Source organism: Raphanus sativus, chromosome 5 (assembly GCF_000801105.2).
Source record: "Raphanus sativus cultivar WK10039 chromosome 5, ASM80110v3, whole genome shotgun sequence".
Lineage (NCBI taxonomy): Eukaryota > Viridiplantae > Streptophyta > Magnoliopsida > Brassicales > Brassicaceae > Raphanus > Raphanus sativus.
Genome location: NC_079515.1, coordinates 23728299 through 23745998, shown reverse-complemented (window position 1 = coordinate 23745998; position 17700 = coordinate 23728299). Strand labels below are relative to the sequence as shown.

General features: G+C 33.4%; 3 protein-coding genes across 4 annotated transcripts; 1 reads left to right on the top strand and 2 right to left on the bottom strand.

Moving 5' to 3' along the window:
- Positions 1-2253: 2253 nt before the first annotated feature.
- Positions 2254-4285, bottom strand: LOC108805180 (chaperone protein dnaJ 3). Its single transcript, XM_018577151.2, has 5 exons — positions 4009-4285; positions 3547-3857; positions 3175-3451; positions 2885-3083; positions 2254-2799 (listed from the first exon to the last, which is right to left on the bottom strand). Exons 1-5 carry the CDS (start codon positions 4159-4161, stop codon positions 2471-2473), a joined length of 1269 nt encoding a protein of 422 aa, XP_018432653.1. The 5' UTR covers positions 4162-4285; the 3' UTR covers positions 2254-2470.
- Positions 4286-5818: 1533 nt separating this feature from the next.
- On the top strand, positions 5819-9966 carry LOC108805284 (uncharacterized). Its single transcript, XM_018577291.2, has 14 exons — positions 5819-6217; positions 6296-6444; positions 6512-6615; positions 6797-6863; positions 7351-7443; positions 7513-7677; positions 7781-7921; positions 7998-8075; positions 8471-8583; positions 8711-8771; positions 8848-9015; positions 9113-9214; positions 9386-9475; positions 9555-9966. The coding sequence occupies exons 1-14, from the start codon at positions 5920-5922 to the stop codon at positions 9615-9617; spliced, it is 1692 nt and encodes a 563-aa protein (XP_018432793.1). The 5' UTR covers positions 5819-5919; the 3' UTR covers positions 9618-9966.
- Positions 9967-11446: 1480 nt separating this feature from the next.
- LOC108862098 (putative NAC domain-containing protein 61) lies at positions 11447-13512 on the bottom strand. 2 transcript variants are annotated; one of them, XM_018636132.2, is made up of 3 exons: positions 13292-13507; positions 12567-12853; positions 11447-12001 (listed from the first exon to the last, which is right to left on the bottom strand). In XM_018636132.2, the coding sequence occupies exons 1-3, from the start codon at positions 13446-13448 to the stop codon at positions 11603-11605; spliced, it is 843 nt and encodes a 280-aa protein (XP_018491634.1). In that variant the 5' UTR covers positions 13449-13507; the 3' UTR covers positions 11447-11602. The 2 variants fall into 2 exon arrangements, with proteins under 2 accessions (XP_018491634.1, XP_056867272.1); XM_057011292.1 differs by having other exon boundaries at positions 11861-12853; positions 13292-13512.
- Positions 13513-17700: the final 4188 nt, after the last annotated feature.

Here is a 17700-nt window from a genome sequence, read left to right as displayed (position 1 = left end):
TATTGAAATCTCAGGTTCTTCCACTCAAATTTTATCCTTTGGTAATAGCACCGTTTTATGGTGATCATATCTCCGCTGTAAGGCGGTCCAAAGTTCTAGTGGATTTTCTTTACTGGGGTACTGATTTCTTTAGACTCTCATTTAGATGGTGGCTAATAACTAATATTGCCATGTATCAATCTTTCTCGTTTGGCAATATCGCCTTATGTGATTCGTTCACCAAGTCCTTTTGACTTTAGGATAACCTCGGTATCCACTGCCCATTTTAAATTATTATCTCTTTAGAGATTTAGGACAGCATAATCCAAGTTGATTTTTGACATCTCATATTATATATCACTTAATCTTTATAAGAAAATCAATCATATAAATCGTGTGATCAAGCAAACAATCGAGTTAATGCTTTCCTAATAAACAAGTCACACGGCTTAGATATATGTCTAAAATATAAAGTTTTTCCTTTTATAGAACATTTCTGAAAATATAATTTTTCTGAAAATAGAAATTTTCCTTTTATAGTAAGTTTCTAAAAATAGAAAGTTTCCTTTTATAGTAAGTTTCTAAAAATAGAAAGTTTCCTTTTATAGTAAGTTTCAGAAAATAGAAAGTTTCTTTTTATAGTAAATTTCTAAAAATAGAAAGTTTCATTTTCTAGAAATATTCTGAAAATATAAAGTTTTTTTTTTATAGTAAGTTTCTACGGTTTATAAGAAATCGATCATAATTATGTTTTAGGAGATGATCAACTTCAAAGTTTAAAATCGATTTGATCATTCAGATCAATGATGTTTTCGAGATTCAGCAAGCCATTGAGGCTGTGATTTTAATTGATTAACAATCTCATATCGAACTTTAGGTTTAAGAGCTCCGATTTACTCATGGATGGGTTTGGACTTATTAATCTAGGTTGTTAGGGATTTTGCAAGATTTTAATTGTCATAACCTTTAACATCAAACCAAATTCGATTGTTTGTGTTCTCTTTTAGAGTTTCAGACAGTTTACCTTTGTTTAGAGAAAATCTGAAACCGGACCACCAAGAGAAAGAGAGATCGTAGATGGATTAGGGTTTTGACGGCGCAGCTTAAAACGGGAGGTGAGCGCGCGTCTAAAATCGGATTGATGTGACGTTTGCGGCACTGGATTCTTCTCGTCGAGAGCTTCAAATTGATAGGTTGATCGTCATCTGAGTCCTTACGGTTAGAGAGATATGACAGTTTGAAGTTGCAGCCGAAATTAGGGTTTTAAGTCACTTGACGGCGCGTCTTAGAATAGCGATTGAGAGCGCGTCCGACGTCAGATAGAGTCAAGGCCGACGGCGTTGGATTCGTCTCGTCAAGAGCTTCAATTTGATATGTGGCTCGTCGTCTGGATCCTTACGGTTGAAGAGAACGAGCTGTTTTAAGTGGCGCCGTCAATTAGGGTTTTTGAGGTAGCTCGGGATTTCAGAGTTTCGTGCTGATAACGTGTTGTGAAAGTGTGTTTTATTATTGAATCAAAGTGTTCCTTATATAGGAAATACATGGCGACATGGGCCTAAATACAATGGGCCATAAACGGGCCAAGATTACAAGTAAATATCTAATGGGCTGGACATCCATAAACATAATATTCATAACAAACTTTATATATAAAGATTGGGCTCTGGTATAAATATGTTTGAAATGAGATTAATTTTATAGATTATGAGAAGTGTGTTTAAGTATGTTGATGCTTAGGCTGGAATTGGTGAGAACTGTGGTTTATAAATATCAATTGTTTACATGGAAATCTTTCGATCAATGTTAAAAAAGTGGTATTCATATTTTTTTTATAGATACACATATGATATAATTGATTAGTTAATACGAAACTCTTGTGATTCTATATGTATACTTTTAAACTATTTTTTAAAAATATGCAAATATATGTGATTTTATTTTTATGAAAACTGTATTTCCTTAAGAATATAATTATAAAATATAAAATAAAAGAAATAGAATATATGATTATAATAAAGAAATACCTTCTATTTATTTATTTCTAAATGAAAATAACAATTTTTATATTAGAAGAAGAGATGGTAGCTTATAATACATTTTCTCTATTATAATATTTAATGATGAAAATAGCAACAAGAGGCATAACTCACAAATTTTATAAAATACAAAATTAAATTTAAATTCCATATATAAACATCGTACTTTAAAATCTCCATTTTGTCACTTCTCTTAACAAAAATCATTTCAGACCTCATTAGTTAACAGCTTTAGAAATAAAGACACAAAATACTTCTTCAATATATTGAGATTACTACAAATTTAAAATGGAAAATACAAAATTGTAACACGGAATCAGTTTATGAGAACGAAGTAGGTTTTGCACCGAAGTGGGCGAAGTCTTAAACCATACCAAACTCCATAAGACTCTAATACGCTGAAAATAAGAAAAGGAACCAAAAACCATGTGACCAAAGTCTCTCTCTCTCTAAGGTTACTGCTGAGCACATTGCACCCTTTGCGCGCCTCCAGGATGGTCATCATCGTCGTCTTCATCATCATAAGCCTCCCTTTGAGCTTGCGCTTTCCTTCTCATCTCATCTTCGATGTTGACATCGTGTAGCGTAGTTTCCTCGCACTCATCGATCTCCATGTCGCTCAGCTGAGTAGTCGAAGGCTTAGGCAGAACAGATTCAAGCGCTTTGGTCTGGTCAGGGCTCAGCGAGTCCGGGAACTCCACGGTGAAGTGGATGTAGAGCTTACCCTTCATGAATGGCCTCTGGTATATCGGCATTCCCTCATCGCTAATGGCCTTGTATGAATCTAACAAAAAAAAACATATCAAGATGAAATAAAATCATGTTTCAATAAAAAAAAGAGTGAACAAATGTGTAAGTGTGTTACGTACCAGGTTTCACGACCTCCCCGGGATTAGATTTGATGAGAAGGTTTCTGCCATCCAAGTGGGTAAGGACGAATGAAAAGCCACAAAGAGCTTCGGTGAGAGAAAGTGTGTGCTCAACAAAGAGGTCTTCTCCCTTTCTTTTGAACTTTGGATGCTCTTTCTGCTGAATGACGAAGACTATATCCCCAGTGACAGTGTCAGGCTGCTCCAACACACACACACACAGAAAGTTTATATAATCAGGATTAACAAAAAACATAGAACTGATGTAAAAAAAAAGAAAAAGTGAATACCGCTTCATCAGCTTGTCCTTCGAAAGTGATCTTCTGACTGTGTAGCATTCCTTTCTCCACGTTCACTTCAAGCACCTTCTTCTCGGGGACGACCTTGTCTCCTTTGCATTGTGGACACCTGTCCCGATCGTTGATGGTCTCACCCGTGCCTTTGCACTCGTTACAAGCGTGCTGCATCTGCTGGATCATTCCAGGTCCAAGCTGCCTCATTGTCACCTTCATACCTGTACCCTGACACCCACCACATTTCATGGAGGCTCCTGATTTCGAACCCTTTCTACAAATTTAAAAAATAATCACAAATTAAGAACCTTTCAGAAACTTTATGATAGTACTATTATCAAAGTAACATAAAAAGGAATTGTTACAAACCCGTTACACTTAGAGCAGAGAGCATTCCTAGAAAGAGAGAGCTTCTTGGTAGTTCCAAGATAGAGATCCTCAAGGGAGACCTTGAGTGGGTGAACAACATCTTCGCCACGCCTCTGCCTCCTTCCCCGGCTGCTACCTCCACCTCCAAAGGGACTCCCGCCAAAGAAGGATGAGAAGATGTCAAATGGATCATGTCCTCCACCTCCTCCACCACCCATTCCTTCCTTGAGAGCGTCCTCTCCGTACTCATCATAAATCTCCCGCTTCTCAGGGTCACTGAGAACTTCATAAGCCTGAGCTAGCTCTTTGAACTGCAATTCACAACATTATATGATGATGATGATGAATCCATTACAAGAAGAAAAAAAAACTAAACCTCAAAGTTTTCAGATCGGACCAAACAATAACAATTAACAAGGAAACTGAGAACGAATTTGACAGAATCTAGAGGGATAAGGGGACCTTCTCGGGATCTCCACCCTTGTCGGGATGGTTCTTGATGGCTGCTTTCTTGTAAGCCTTCTTGAGATCTTCGGGAGATGCGGTCTTGGGGACACCTAAGATCTCGTAGAACTTGGTGTTGTCGCTCTTCTTCGGGGGTCCTCGCCCGAACATCTTTTCTTTTCTCCCCTTCTTATCAAAACCCTAGAAACGAAAGAAAGAGAGAAGAGACCTTCTGAGGAGCTTGGGCAGGGAGAGGAAGATCTGTTTTGTTTTGTTGGGTGAAAGAAAAAAAAAAAAGACTCTTATTGCGTTTGCTTTTGTTGTCTAAGGCTTTGTGGAGTGGAACTCTCTAGAACTTTGTCACTGCGCTCTTTTTCCATTTTTTCGGCTCTATGTTAAAGCCCATGTACACCAAAACATCCTACACCTTTTTTATTACTTTCACCATTATTTATTTGGTCCATAAAGGAATATGACCGGGGATTTACCTAGCGCAAGTCTTATACCTTGTTCAAGCAGAGGAAGGAAGAAAGGGGGAAGTCACATGTCTTGGCTAGGCATCAAGCAGGCTAGCAAGTTAGTGCAAGTCACATGACCGGTCCAGCAAGCAAGCAGCTGTGCGATGCATATGACCGGCCAAGCAGCTGGATCCTCATTATGACCAGTCTCTCAACCAACGTTCGTCCAACTCTCAGCCAGTCCTATCGTGAAACGGTATTCGGCCATAAGACGGTCTAGACGAGACACTAAACCAGTTTACTAATTTTCTAAAGTTCCGACCGAATTAACTTCGACTTGGAAAAATTTCACAGCCAAAAATGTCTCCCTTCCGAAGAGATGGTACAGATAGTCAAATTAAATGTTTATAATATCTAAACAATACTTAAAACATAAAAATATTTGAGATATCTATTAATTTTTATTCAAATATTTAAAATTTTAAATATCTAAATCAATCCAATTTATATATTAAGTTTAGACATTTTGACATAAATTATTTAAATTTATATGTAATATACTGTTTTTTATTTCAGATTTTAAAAACTTAATATATATGAATTTAAATTTTTTGAAAATAATTTAAATGGATCATCCAAACTCGAACCAAAAAATTAAAAAACCGAATAAGATTAAAATCTTTAAACGAAACTCAATATCCAAATAGACCTGAACAAAACCTGAATTGGTACCGAATACGAATACCGACCCCTAACTGAACTTATCATAATTTAAATACACAATTATATTTAATAACATAAAGTTAATTATATTACCTACATTATTTTGCAATTCATTTTCATCATATTCAAGCATATGAAAAACCAAATTATGTAAAAAACAATTGTGTACAAAATATTATTAGAAATATTATATTAATTCTTTACTATAAAAATGTTTTTTTCAACTAGAAAATGTAATTAAAATTAAAAAGAATATTAGTTTATAACAATATTGTAACATTTTGAAAATTTTATGATAAGATTGTGTTATGAAACAAAAGAAAAAAAAAATATATATATATATGTGTATATATGTGTACATATATATTTGTAATTAACTTTAAAGATAAAAAAACTATACGAATTATTTATTTTTAAATTAGTTAATTAGAATGTCTTTTGATAATACTGTTTTTTTTATAAAAAAATAGTCTAACAATTCAAATTATATTTTTTCCTTATATATACTGCATGAATATAAAATTATAGAATAATTTTATAATTTTATATAATAAATGTTTTCGTTATTTGGACACTATTTTGGGTTAAATGTATTTATTTTCCTCATTAAAAAACAAGAAAAAAAAATCAGAAGTCAAAAGTGTTGTGGTGACTAGTAAAACCCAACAGATGAAACAACACAGATTAGAGAGTTTGGATCAAATCCGAGATCTCTTCCTTCCACTTTGCACGAAAACCCTAGATCCAGATGGCGGACGATAAGAAGCCGAAGCACAGACCTGCTGCGTCATCCATGGTCTTCGCTTCCACGTATCCACTCCTCGCCCTCATCCTCGTCCTCATCGCTTGCGTCGATCTCTGCGACGCCGCCACCGTCGTCGACGTCTACCGTCTCATCCAATACGACATCTCCGGAGTTCCCTTCGGCTCCCGTTTCTCCTCCCTCAACCACCACGCCGCTTCCCTCAGCTTCCAGCGCGGCGCCGATCTGTCTCGCTCCGTGCTCATCCTCCCACTCCGCGAGCTCGATCTCGGATTCCTTCAAGGTAACAGAGCTGATTCGCACCTTTGATCTGGGATTAGGTTTAGGTTTACTTACTTACACTGTGGAAATGATGTGGCAGATTACGTCTCACAGAAGCAGTCTCTTGGGGGATTGTTGATTTTGCTTCCCGAGACGTTAAGGCCTGGTGGAAGTGTTATCTCTGAGAGCCAAGGGTTCAGGAAATTATTAGCACAGCTTGAGAACTTACTTGTCCATGGCAACTTACCTGTGAGTTTTTTTTTCTTTTTCTATTAGTTGAAAAGCACTCTCTTTACATTTGGTTTTATTCTTGCAGTTTCCTGTGTACTTTGCATTTGAGAATAAAGAGACTGATGCTATGTTGGCTGATGTTAAGAAAAATGATGCACTTGGCCAGCAAGCTACTGCAACCACTGGCGGGTTAGTCAACTATTTTCTCAGTCAACTCTCTTTGATTATCATCATGTTGGTTGCTTTATAGATCTATTGAACTGTGTATCTATATTTGAGTTTTCTCACTCTTTATCTTCAACATTGTTCATTCCCGTGTAGTTATTTTATATTTGAGTATGCTCATTCTATCTACAATAATATTTTTCAGATATAAGCTTGTTATCTCTGTATCAGAGCCTAGGAAAATTGCATCTCCCACCATCACAAATATTCAGGTAACTCGTTGAATTTTTATTTAGTTTTGATTGTGTCATGACTAGCTTTGACATTTATGATAACTTTCTCTATCGTGCTTTTAGCTTGTTCAGTTTTAGAACATTGCCTGGCTCTATTTTACGATGAATATAGTTAGCATGACAGTCTGTAGATGCCTCAGTTGTTGAATTCTGATTTATGGGTAGGCTGGTTGCTTGAAAATGTGTATTTTTTATAATCCAATTTTCCTGGAATAAATTAATTTCCTCACTGTACGATTAGTTAAGCTCTTCAATTTTCCAGCAACTAGGGATCTGGTGTACACTCCCTCATGTTTAGGATTATTGAATCCAGGTTGAATAGTATTATAAATTTATCCTAATTTTGATCTGCACGTTCCTTGTTTGTCACTGATGTGGATACGTGCTCGCGCGCTCTCTAGTACTGCTTTATTTTCGTTACTTACTTGACATACTGAAAGCCTGAGAGGATTTGGTTTGTGTATAGGGATGGCTTCCAGGATCAAGAGCAGAAGGAGATTCCAACCAGCTTCCAACAATTGCTATTGTTGCATCCTATGATACCTTCGGAGCAGCTCCTGTATGTAACATGAGTAGTAGATATCCTTAACGTTGTGGTAGTATGTACCTGATTAACTTGTATTCGTAGGCACTATCGGTGGGAAGTGATAGCAATGGAAGTGGGGTCGTGGCGCTTCTTGAAGTAGCTAGACTATTTTCTACTCTTTATTCAAATCCCAAGACAAGGGGAAGGTACAATTTACTCTTTGCACTGACATCTGGTGGACCCTACAACTACGAAGGGACTCAAAAGGTACTGACCTTTCTCCCTGATTCTACGAAAACCATATCTTTCGTACACTTTATACATTTGCAACCTTGTTAGTATTCTTCATTAAACATCATATCTCCTGCAGTGGCTGAAGAGCCTTGATCAGAGGATGCGTGAGAGCATTGATTATGCCATTTGCTTGAACAGTGTAGGCTCTTGGGACAATGAATTATTGGTTCACGTGTCAAAGCCTCCAGATAACGCCTATATAAAACAAATTTTTGAGGTAAAAACATTTGTATATGCACCGTTGCAGTGACTAGCTATTATTGTTCATTTCGTTAATGCATGCGTCTCTACAGGGCTTCTCTAATGTAGCAGAAGACTTAGGTTTTCAAGTTGCTCTGAAGCACAAGAAGATTAATATCTCTAATTCACGTGTGAGTATTACTTCAACTTCGAAATGATGCAAACAAAGTGCTATGTCATCAGTATTTCTTAGTTTCACATGCCCATTTTCGTATTGATTTTGGAAATCTACAAGTGTCTAATGTACTGTTAGAACTGTGCTCAAATTTGAATAGTTGGAATGTCCTAATTTTCAAATGCTGTCTCAAGAGTATGCTCCTCCGTCTTTACATTTTCAAATGCTAAATTTTAATAATAACCTAATATTGCTTTAGTTAATTGCTAGTATTCCTCACTTCCTTCATTGATTCTCTCATGTAGGGGTTGTTTGAGTTTTGTACACTATATTATCTGTCTGACAACAGTTGGATTCGCCGTTCTTTACAGTAGATACTTTCTGATTGAATAAGTACTACTGATTGTTTAGGTTGCTTGGGAGCATGAACAATTTTCAAGACTCAGAGTAACTGCAGCCACTCTATCCGGACTTCCGACTCCACCCGAGTTACTGGAAAGTGCTGGAAGTCTGTCGGACACAAGGTAATCTTTACAAAAAACTAATCATCTGTTATCTGCACTCTGACAAACTATATCAACGTATTCTTTAAATGTTTCATCCATCAAGAATTGACATTTTCCCTATACCTCAATGTTTTTTTTTCTGTAGGCAACTTGTGGGTGAAGATGCTATCATTAAGGGTGTCAAATTGGTGGCTGAAAGCCTTGCTGTAAGACAAGCACCAAACTCAAGTACTTGTCATTGATTGCTGTTAACCGACTTAAATGTTTTCTTGTTTACGGCAGAGACATATCTATGGTCACCAAAGAAAAGACATCAAGATTTTTGCAGATGACAGTAGTTTGGCTGTAAATCCCTTCAATGTGAGATCATGGTTGGATCTTTTGTCACAAACTCCTCGGGTGGCACCGTTTCTCTCAAAGGGTGAACCATTAATCATGGCTCTGAAGAAGGTATCTATTCCTCACTCACCACATTTGTGTCCTGTTTCTGTTGACCACATTATTATGATTTCTAGTGTTCGAGTAAGATGAGATTACCTCTTGACAGGAACTAGAGGATTATACTGCTGAAGTGAGTGTTCAACATGAATCTTTAGATGGAATTTTCACCTTTTACGACTCAACAAAGGCTAGCCTTAACATATACCAGGTACGCTCATCATACTCTTTTTAATATTTTCTCTTAAAACTAGCTTTTGTTCATGAGATTTAAAGTCCGTCTTACTCCACTGGTTAAAAATCAAGTGAGAAACCAAAAAAAAAAACGCATTTTCTAAAGTTAAATCTTTTATACCACTCTTGATCGTTGTGTTGTATGTAGGTGGCGAGTGTAACATTCGACTTGCTCTTACTTCTAGTGCTAGGATCATACTTGATAGTGCTTTTCAGCTTCCTCGTCATCACAACTCGGGTAAATATAAATAAACCGAGTAATCTATTCAAAGCATGGAAGCAAAGTTTAACCGAGAGTGGTTTAAAAATGATGACAGGGTGTGGATGACTTGATAAGCTTATTCCGCCGGCCTCCTTCCCGGAAAGTGAAAATGGTTTGATCTTTCCCTGCCGGAATGTTACTTTACATTCTTCTCATCGGCGATTCACTCATCACATTTGTCTGGTGAGTCGTTAGAATCTGAATCATGAAGAGAAGAAGAGAAGAAGACAACGAAATGAGTTTTGGTCCTGCCTTAACTATTTCTTCTGTTGTATGCCTCTGTTTACGTGGCTTTATTGCTTTTCTTTCCATGACCTGCAAAGAAAATAAGATCAAACGTTGTAGTTTTTTGTTTTGTTTTGGTTAAAATGAGTTTTTTTTTCTTCTTTCTCCCAGCAATTTTGCTCTAGCGTTGTTGTACTCTTCCTATCCTTATTTGGCATTTCTGGTCGATTTTCCTTTCAGAATTTTTGTAACAAGGGTTGACTCGCTTAACCAAACCTATCTATTTCCCCTCAACTATTGGACTCGTCATAAACTCACCGAAACTATTTAGTTCTAATTAATTCTACATTTATACTATTAAATCAGAATTTCTGCTGTTTGTTTAACATTAATGTCAAGTTTATACCATTGAGGAATATTCTTCCATTCAAAAAAGAATATTTAAAACTTTTTTATAATTTATTTTTGCATTTTAAATAGGGCTAAATTTTTGAAAACTTCAAACAATTCTGATTCAAACCATTTGTAAAATTTAGTTAACCCTAATTTTATTTTTACTAGATGAATTTGAATACAATATCTATATTTTTAATCTGCTTTGCATTGTAAAAAAATCATTTTGTGTGTGTTTAAACCTTTTTCCTATAATTTTGTTAAATTTAGTTTGGTTGATTTAATTTTTAATTTAAAGTTAACTAAATTTTTGTGGATTTAATATAATTCAGACATACATTAAAGTTTTGTTGATTTAACCATCTGTTAAAGAAAAATCTTTCAATAGAAGACTTATAGAAAAATCTTTTTATTGTTACGTGAAATCACCATATGTCGTAGAAAAATCTGTGTAGATTAATTTGCAATTGAAAATATTTGACTTTATAAAAGAAATCTTCCATGAAGAGGCTTCTATAGAATTTTGTTTTCAAAGTCAAAAGTTTAACCAAAATTTTGTGATAAAATTAAAAAATTCTTCTTAAAAGTCTTCTACTAGAAGAAAGTAGAAGATTTCTTATATTAAATGTTTTATGATTGTCAATTGCAAAACTAACGTACACATCTTTTTGTCAGACTTTAGAGACTTTATGTGATTACAAAAATACTTCTTTGAAAATTTTAAATTTCTGCAAAATTTCGGTAAATTGCAAAACTAATATGTTTATCAGAAAAAAAATTCTCGAAAAGTTTATTCGATTTATTTTTACAAAGAAAATTATAAAACCTCTATAAAAATCTTCTATAAAAAACATGCAAAGTAGTCAATTGCAAACTAACATATGCATTTACTCGAAGTCTTCTTCAAGAAACACATCTGAAAATTTTAAATTTCATTCTCAGATCTTGTGACATTTTATCTTCTTCAAACACACATAACTTTTTAATTACCCACTAGTTCTTGATCGAGAGTCATGAATTTGAGTAACTCAAATAAGGTTATAAATTTTGAAATTAAATAGTTGAAGTTTTGAGATGAAATAAGAGAGAAAGTGAAAGAGAAATGGTTTGTATGTATAAAAAATGAAGATATGAAAATGTAGATTTTGATTTTAGGTGCATTTAGATTTTAAAATCAGTTGTTCATAGTGGTAGATGTATTGATGAAATTACAATGTTGTAAATAAAATAGAAAAATGAGGATGATTGAGTCAAATAATCATTTTCGAAAAAAACATTTCGTAAATAACTTGAACTTCTACGGTGAATAGAAAAAATTAAAAATTAAAATGTTGAGATTATTTTTGTATTTAACCATAAGTTTTTAATTGTTTTCGAAAGAAGCCCAAGATTGTTTAGCATAAAAAGGGATGCATATATTAAAAATCTAGAAATTCTATCAATTAAAAACTGAGAGAATAGTAGTAAAGAGGCAATATAACAGGTTTAAGGCCAATTTAGTTGATCCCATTCCCAAAATGGTTGTGATAGCCCATCAACCATATCTGAAATTCTTTGCGTACTAGTAACATTCACGGGTAACTGAACTTGGTCTCCACCTCCTGAATATGAAGTTTCCGGTGAGGTTGATATTGTGGCACATGATGATGTCTCAACTCCATTGTTAGGAAGCTTTCTCTCTAGGAGTTGTGATATCCCAGCAATCATCTCTGAGTTGCTTTGTGTAGTTTCTAGTGAAGTTGGTCTTGTGTTGCGAGATGATTCCTCAATTCCATTGCTAAGAAGCCTTGTCTCTGTCCCAGATCCTTCCGTTGGACGTCTATCAAAAGCTCTCGAGCTTCCAGATTTTATGTAGATTCGACAGACACTGAATTCGTGCCTCAACTAGTTTGAATAAAAACAAAAAAAGAATCATGTAAAACCTTTTCTCTTGAAAAAAGTCGACTTTTCTGTTTCGAAGTGTGCAGCACTTTAGATACTGGTGATCACCTTAGGGTAATATGAATATAATATTATAATTTATAGAAAAAGAAAATATGATCTTAACATTTTACCCCAAAATCAAATGTATGCATGAATTTTTTTTCTTTTCATTTCATGTATACGCTTTTAAGTTGTTATAATTAATGTCAAATACTACAACAAACATGTATGTTTTTTCTAAAAAAATCAACAGCACATTTTTTCTGTGAGTCACTTCTGAAAACACTATAACAAGTTAAAACCGGATTATATGTATAAAACATATTAAAACCTCTATAATAATGGGTAGGAAAGAAACAAATTGTAGTTTGTATTGATATTTTTCTGCTGTAATAATTTTCTTAAAGCTTATTCGGTTAGTTATAGACTTCATATGTTTGTCCTAAAGGTGTGAGACATAGTTATATATGTATATTTTCGAATCCCGTATCTGATAAAAGTGTTCATATTACAAGTGGTTATGTACCTTAGGGATGGTAGATACGCTGGCTGTTTCGTCAATTGCTTTATATTCATTCATCTTCCACTTTGTCTTTCTCCCCTTAGGTGCTTTCCCGATGTAAAAAACCATCGTCTTCTTAACTCCGATCACTCGATTATCCGGCGAGAACACAGGCCCCGGTGAACCAGTTGCTTTCCAGTATCCTGAATTAGTGGTCCTGCTCGGTCTTCCTCCTCTAGCTTCTCTCTCTTGTCTTGGCACGAAGAAAAGCCATTGTTCTTTGTCTCCTCGACACCTTTCTCCCGCAAGATCTACAAATAGATAGCCACATAGAACACAAGTCTCCAGCGTTAGGCCTCAGTTTATGTGTTTTCCGTTTACGGTCATATTTAGGAAAAACCAATTTAGTTTTTTTCGATTTTTTGTCTGTTTGTTTGTTATTTTGCATTCACGTTTAGCATCTTAAACAATCTAGACACAGATATATGTGATTCCTGACAACTATTTTACATATAAAATGTTTAAATTAAAAAAAACACATAAACTCAAACGAACAAAAAAACCCTAGATATTGTGCATACAATCACAATATGATCAGAAATGCAAAAAAAGAAGAAGAAGTAAAACTCTACTATATGAGACGTATCGGTATAATATCCTCTTTTGGTCATATATAAGTTAAACAACAGACCAGGATTCATTATTATCATCAAGATCATACATATAGCTAATGGTGTTTGCATACGTACTTGGAAGCTGAGTAGGCTCAACGTTAAACACATCGATGATGGGTATGAGGCTGTAAATGGTAGCATGTCCTCCGCCAAGCTGGATTCTTAAGTAGAATGAAATCAGCTCTACTTCCGTCGGATAGAAGCGAAACCCTACGGGAAGCTCTTCGACCATTTTAGTTTCTTTTTGTGTATGTTTACAAAACTTTGACTTTTATGTGAAACTTTATGGGGGTCATGATGAGTTTAAATAGGTGCAAGTGCAAGGTGTTTCGAAGTAGAGATCGGTTTTTCTGAGTGAAATAGGAATTTTTTACGCGTTTCAACTTTAATTTTCTTTATTTATTACTATTTTTCTTTTCATACTTTGTTCGCGGGCCATTCTGTGGTACCGTTTATGTCAATTCTAGGCTAGTCAAATCTATGTGTGACAGTGAGTGCTTTTTGTAAGCCACATACATATCATTGAATCAGTCTAGGTTTCTTCTTACTAGTTTCCGACTCAACACCTACCTAATTATTCTGGGACGGTAGGATCCCGAACCGGACCCAATTTGAAATTTCCGTATCATTTCCCTTTTTGTGTCCGTTCATATAGTTACTGTTAGGGATATTTTTTGTTTTTTCAATTGGTTAAGGACAGGAATATTAAATGTACTGGCCTACTGGGTATTTGAGTTATCTATTTGGATACTTTAAATAAATTAAAATCTAAAAAGCTTTCATAAATTCTATAATTTTTTTTAAAAAAATTGACAAAATTGCCTAAATTGACAAAATTGCCTAAACTACAAAATTGCCTAAAAAAATTGACAAAATTGCCTAAACTATTTGAAGATCAGAGTTAGAATTTTTGGTTGTGGATTAGTTTTGAAGATCTAAGGTTCGACATATCATTATTGTGCGACTAATGACTTTTATTGCTTTTGTAGAGTGTAATAAAACGTCATGATTCATGCAAAAGTATTTTGTGACATGATCATAAAACCTCTGCATTAGTGAATGAAGCATTACTGGATCTTTTCCATTAACTCTTGCATCTGGACAATATAGAACTACATCTCATGCATACAAGATAGCGATCAAAAGGTCACCCAAGTAGCACCCGTTCAGATACGAAATATGATACTTTGTTTATATCTTTAGCATCTATTTCACACATTTTTGACATATAATAAATCTAATCTATTAGTACTAAAATATTTTGTATAACACCGCATTAAATGTCCAAAATACTCAAACATTTTTGGGCAATTCTCTCAAATAGCACTTTTTAAGTTTTTGTCACAAAAATAGCCAAAATAACACTTTTTGTTTTGAAAATTTTAATTTTAATTTTTTATTTTAAAAAATTTGAATACATTTCTAAAACTCCACCCATTAACTTTAAACCCTAAGTTTTAGATTAATTAACCCAATGGTTATAAATGCATATTTACTTTTTTAATAAAAAAATTTGGTCATTTTTCTCCTTGTGATGCTATTTTTTGAGACAAAATTTTGTTTGGTGGTATCTTTATTTTTTTTTTCTCAATATATTTTGTCCACATGAAGGCTGTATTAAATAACTTAATTTAATGCACAAATTTATGTTTGCTATTAGTACTAAAAATTAGTACAAAATTTTATTACAACAAAATGTGTTTCATAAACTTTTTTTTTAATATTACTTAATCCATCTGTTTCATAATAAGTATCACTTTAGATGTTTTATTTTGTTTCAAAAAATAAATGTTATTCTATAATTCCAATGTAGTTTTGTATATTAAGAATATTTTTTACCATTTTGAATAACTAATAGTTTTGAAAGGGAAGGAGTATAAAATAAAAAATATCCTGCTCGCCGCATGTGTCCAACTTTAGTTCCTCGTGGTGATGTAATTATTTCTTTTAAGTTATTTAATTTTGTTCGTGACAAAAAAAAAGTTATTTAATTTTGAAATTTTAAAAAGGTCAACATTCAATATATATATACTCTTTTAGTTCATATTAAGTGTCAATTTAGTTTTTTGTTACATAAAAATATAATTTTTACAATTTAATGTAATTATATTTACTTTCAGTTAATATTAATTATAAAATATATAGAGTTATAAATAAATCTATTTATCTAAAATGCTATTGGTTAAATATTTGACATTAATGTAAACATAAATACATTTCAACAAGTTTTTTGATATATGTGAAAAATATTTAAGTGATATTCTTTGTGAAACAGAAAGAATATATATATATATATATATATATATATTATAAATTCATTTCCATATCATTGGGTAAAAATGGTTTCTCGAAACGTTAGATTATATCAGCTTATTCCTTATTAATCTCAAAACATAAATAATAAAACTATTTATTTTGCAATTTGCATATAGAAAAGTTCCACTCAAGACTCTTTCCGAGAACTCCCGAGAAAAACAAACTCTTTCATGTAGAGAAAGAGATGGTTTTACAATGTCGTGTTCTGAGACTGACTCCGTAGACTTAGTAGATGCAAAGTCAATATTAAAGAAAAAACATGTACATGTATAGTTTAACATACATGATATCCACAATGAATTAATATATTAATAATATGAAAAGTTATTAAAGATTTTCGGAAGGTAAAAAGATGTCTAAATTGGGTAGTCATCAATAAGCTAATTTTATTTTCTATAATAAAAGTTTGATATTTAAATTTAATAGCATATCATTTAAGAATATATGCTTATCTGTAAAAATTAAGAAATATGTGCATTTTCTTATGTTTCTTGTATTTTACAGTTTTAGATTTTAAATATTACTGCTGATAATTTCGGGTAATCAGAATGAAATAAAATTATTTGCATGTCAATTTTTACAAATATTTTGATTAGTCTAAGTTTTTTATGTCATAAGTCGATAACAAAACAAAATACATAAGCGAGTAAAACTAAGACATTTTATAAGAATAAAATGAAGTGAGGAAAAGGGTGCGATCGGTGTTGCAAACATATAACCAAGAGTGGACAAAAAACTATCAAAATGGGTTCTAATTGGTTTCAACAATGCCTTCAGTGTTTATAAATAAAGTTCCAAATAGCCCTTTAACCCATGAAATAAGCATGATTTCAGTGTCTTCACAAGGTTCAGATATTCGTCTAATGATAAAATACTTGATATAATGAATAGCTAATGGGGACAAAAAAAGAAAGAAAGAATAACTTCAGTGTTGACAAAACCAATAAGAAAAATATCAAATGTTCAAACATTCATATGCACGAGGTGGTGAACGTTAGACGAATTGGTCGAAGAGGTCAAATAGCTGATTATTTGTATAAAGCTAGTTGGGTATATATGTAGACTTTAGTTTTCAGCGTAGTTGAAGTCTTGAAGACAAATCGATTTTAAGATTTCATGTATGTGCAGTAAATTCATTTATTATTTTGCCAGTCGAGCGCATTTCCATGAAAGTATATGTTAAAGACTTTTAAAGTCATTCAGAAATTTTCTAGGAAACTGACTTGGCTTTGATTCCCGGTGATCCAAAATGCAAAAAGTTTTTCTTTAAATTATAGAAAAAGGGGATTAAATTTTCTTTCGACAGTAGATAATATCAAAAAAAAAAATTCCACGCTAGATAAGCGAGACTAAAAATTCTTGGGAAAACTTCTTTTTTTTTTTGGTAAACATGTTAAAATAAACGAGATTAAAACTTAGTTAAAGCGGTTGGCTTTTAACGGTTTTAGTGGTTTTCAAGTTGACTGAACAGTGAACATAAACACTAAACAAAAAACGAACTATGAGACAAGGAAAAATAGTAATTAAAGCTCTACAAGCTTGAAAAAGTTACTAATAACTGCTACCAATCCTATCCTATGACAACGTTGATAAATCAGATTATAACAATCAACAAGTTTCCATATTCCTCCTCTTTGTAGGAGAGAAAATTCCCATCAAAACCCCTCCTCATGTGAGGTACTCTTCTCTTGGCTTCAAAGCTAATGAGCATTGTCGTTTTCTTTACCGTTTGATACCTTGTGTAATGGCTTGTTTGGGGCCGGAAGGTTCAAAGAATCTCATTCTGATGAGAATCGAGGTTACGGAGCATTCACTATCAAGATATACAGTGACTATTCCTGTGATTGAAAACTCTTTCGACTTATTATCAAACTTGCTTAAGTTTGTGTCTTTATCTTTTTACTGCTTTGTATTAGAAACTTTCATTATGATCGCACATTGTTTAGATGTTGTTTTTATCCTTCTAATCAGTTAGAAGTATTAATGAAAACATGTTTGCACAAAAAAAAACAATCAACAAGTTCTAGAAGAGGATGATGAGGTAATGTATTTTTCAGTAAAAAAAAAGGGTTCCAACTTCCAAGTTGATAGTTTCGAAAAAAATAAAAAAGAAGAAACTTCCAAGTTGATATGTACAAACAAGCTGCATATTAGAAAACTATGGTTTT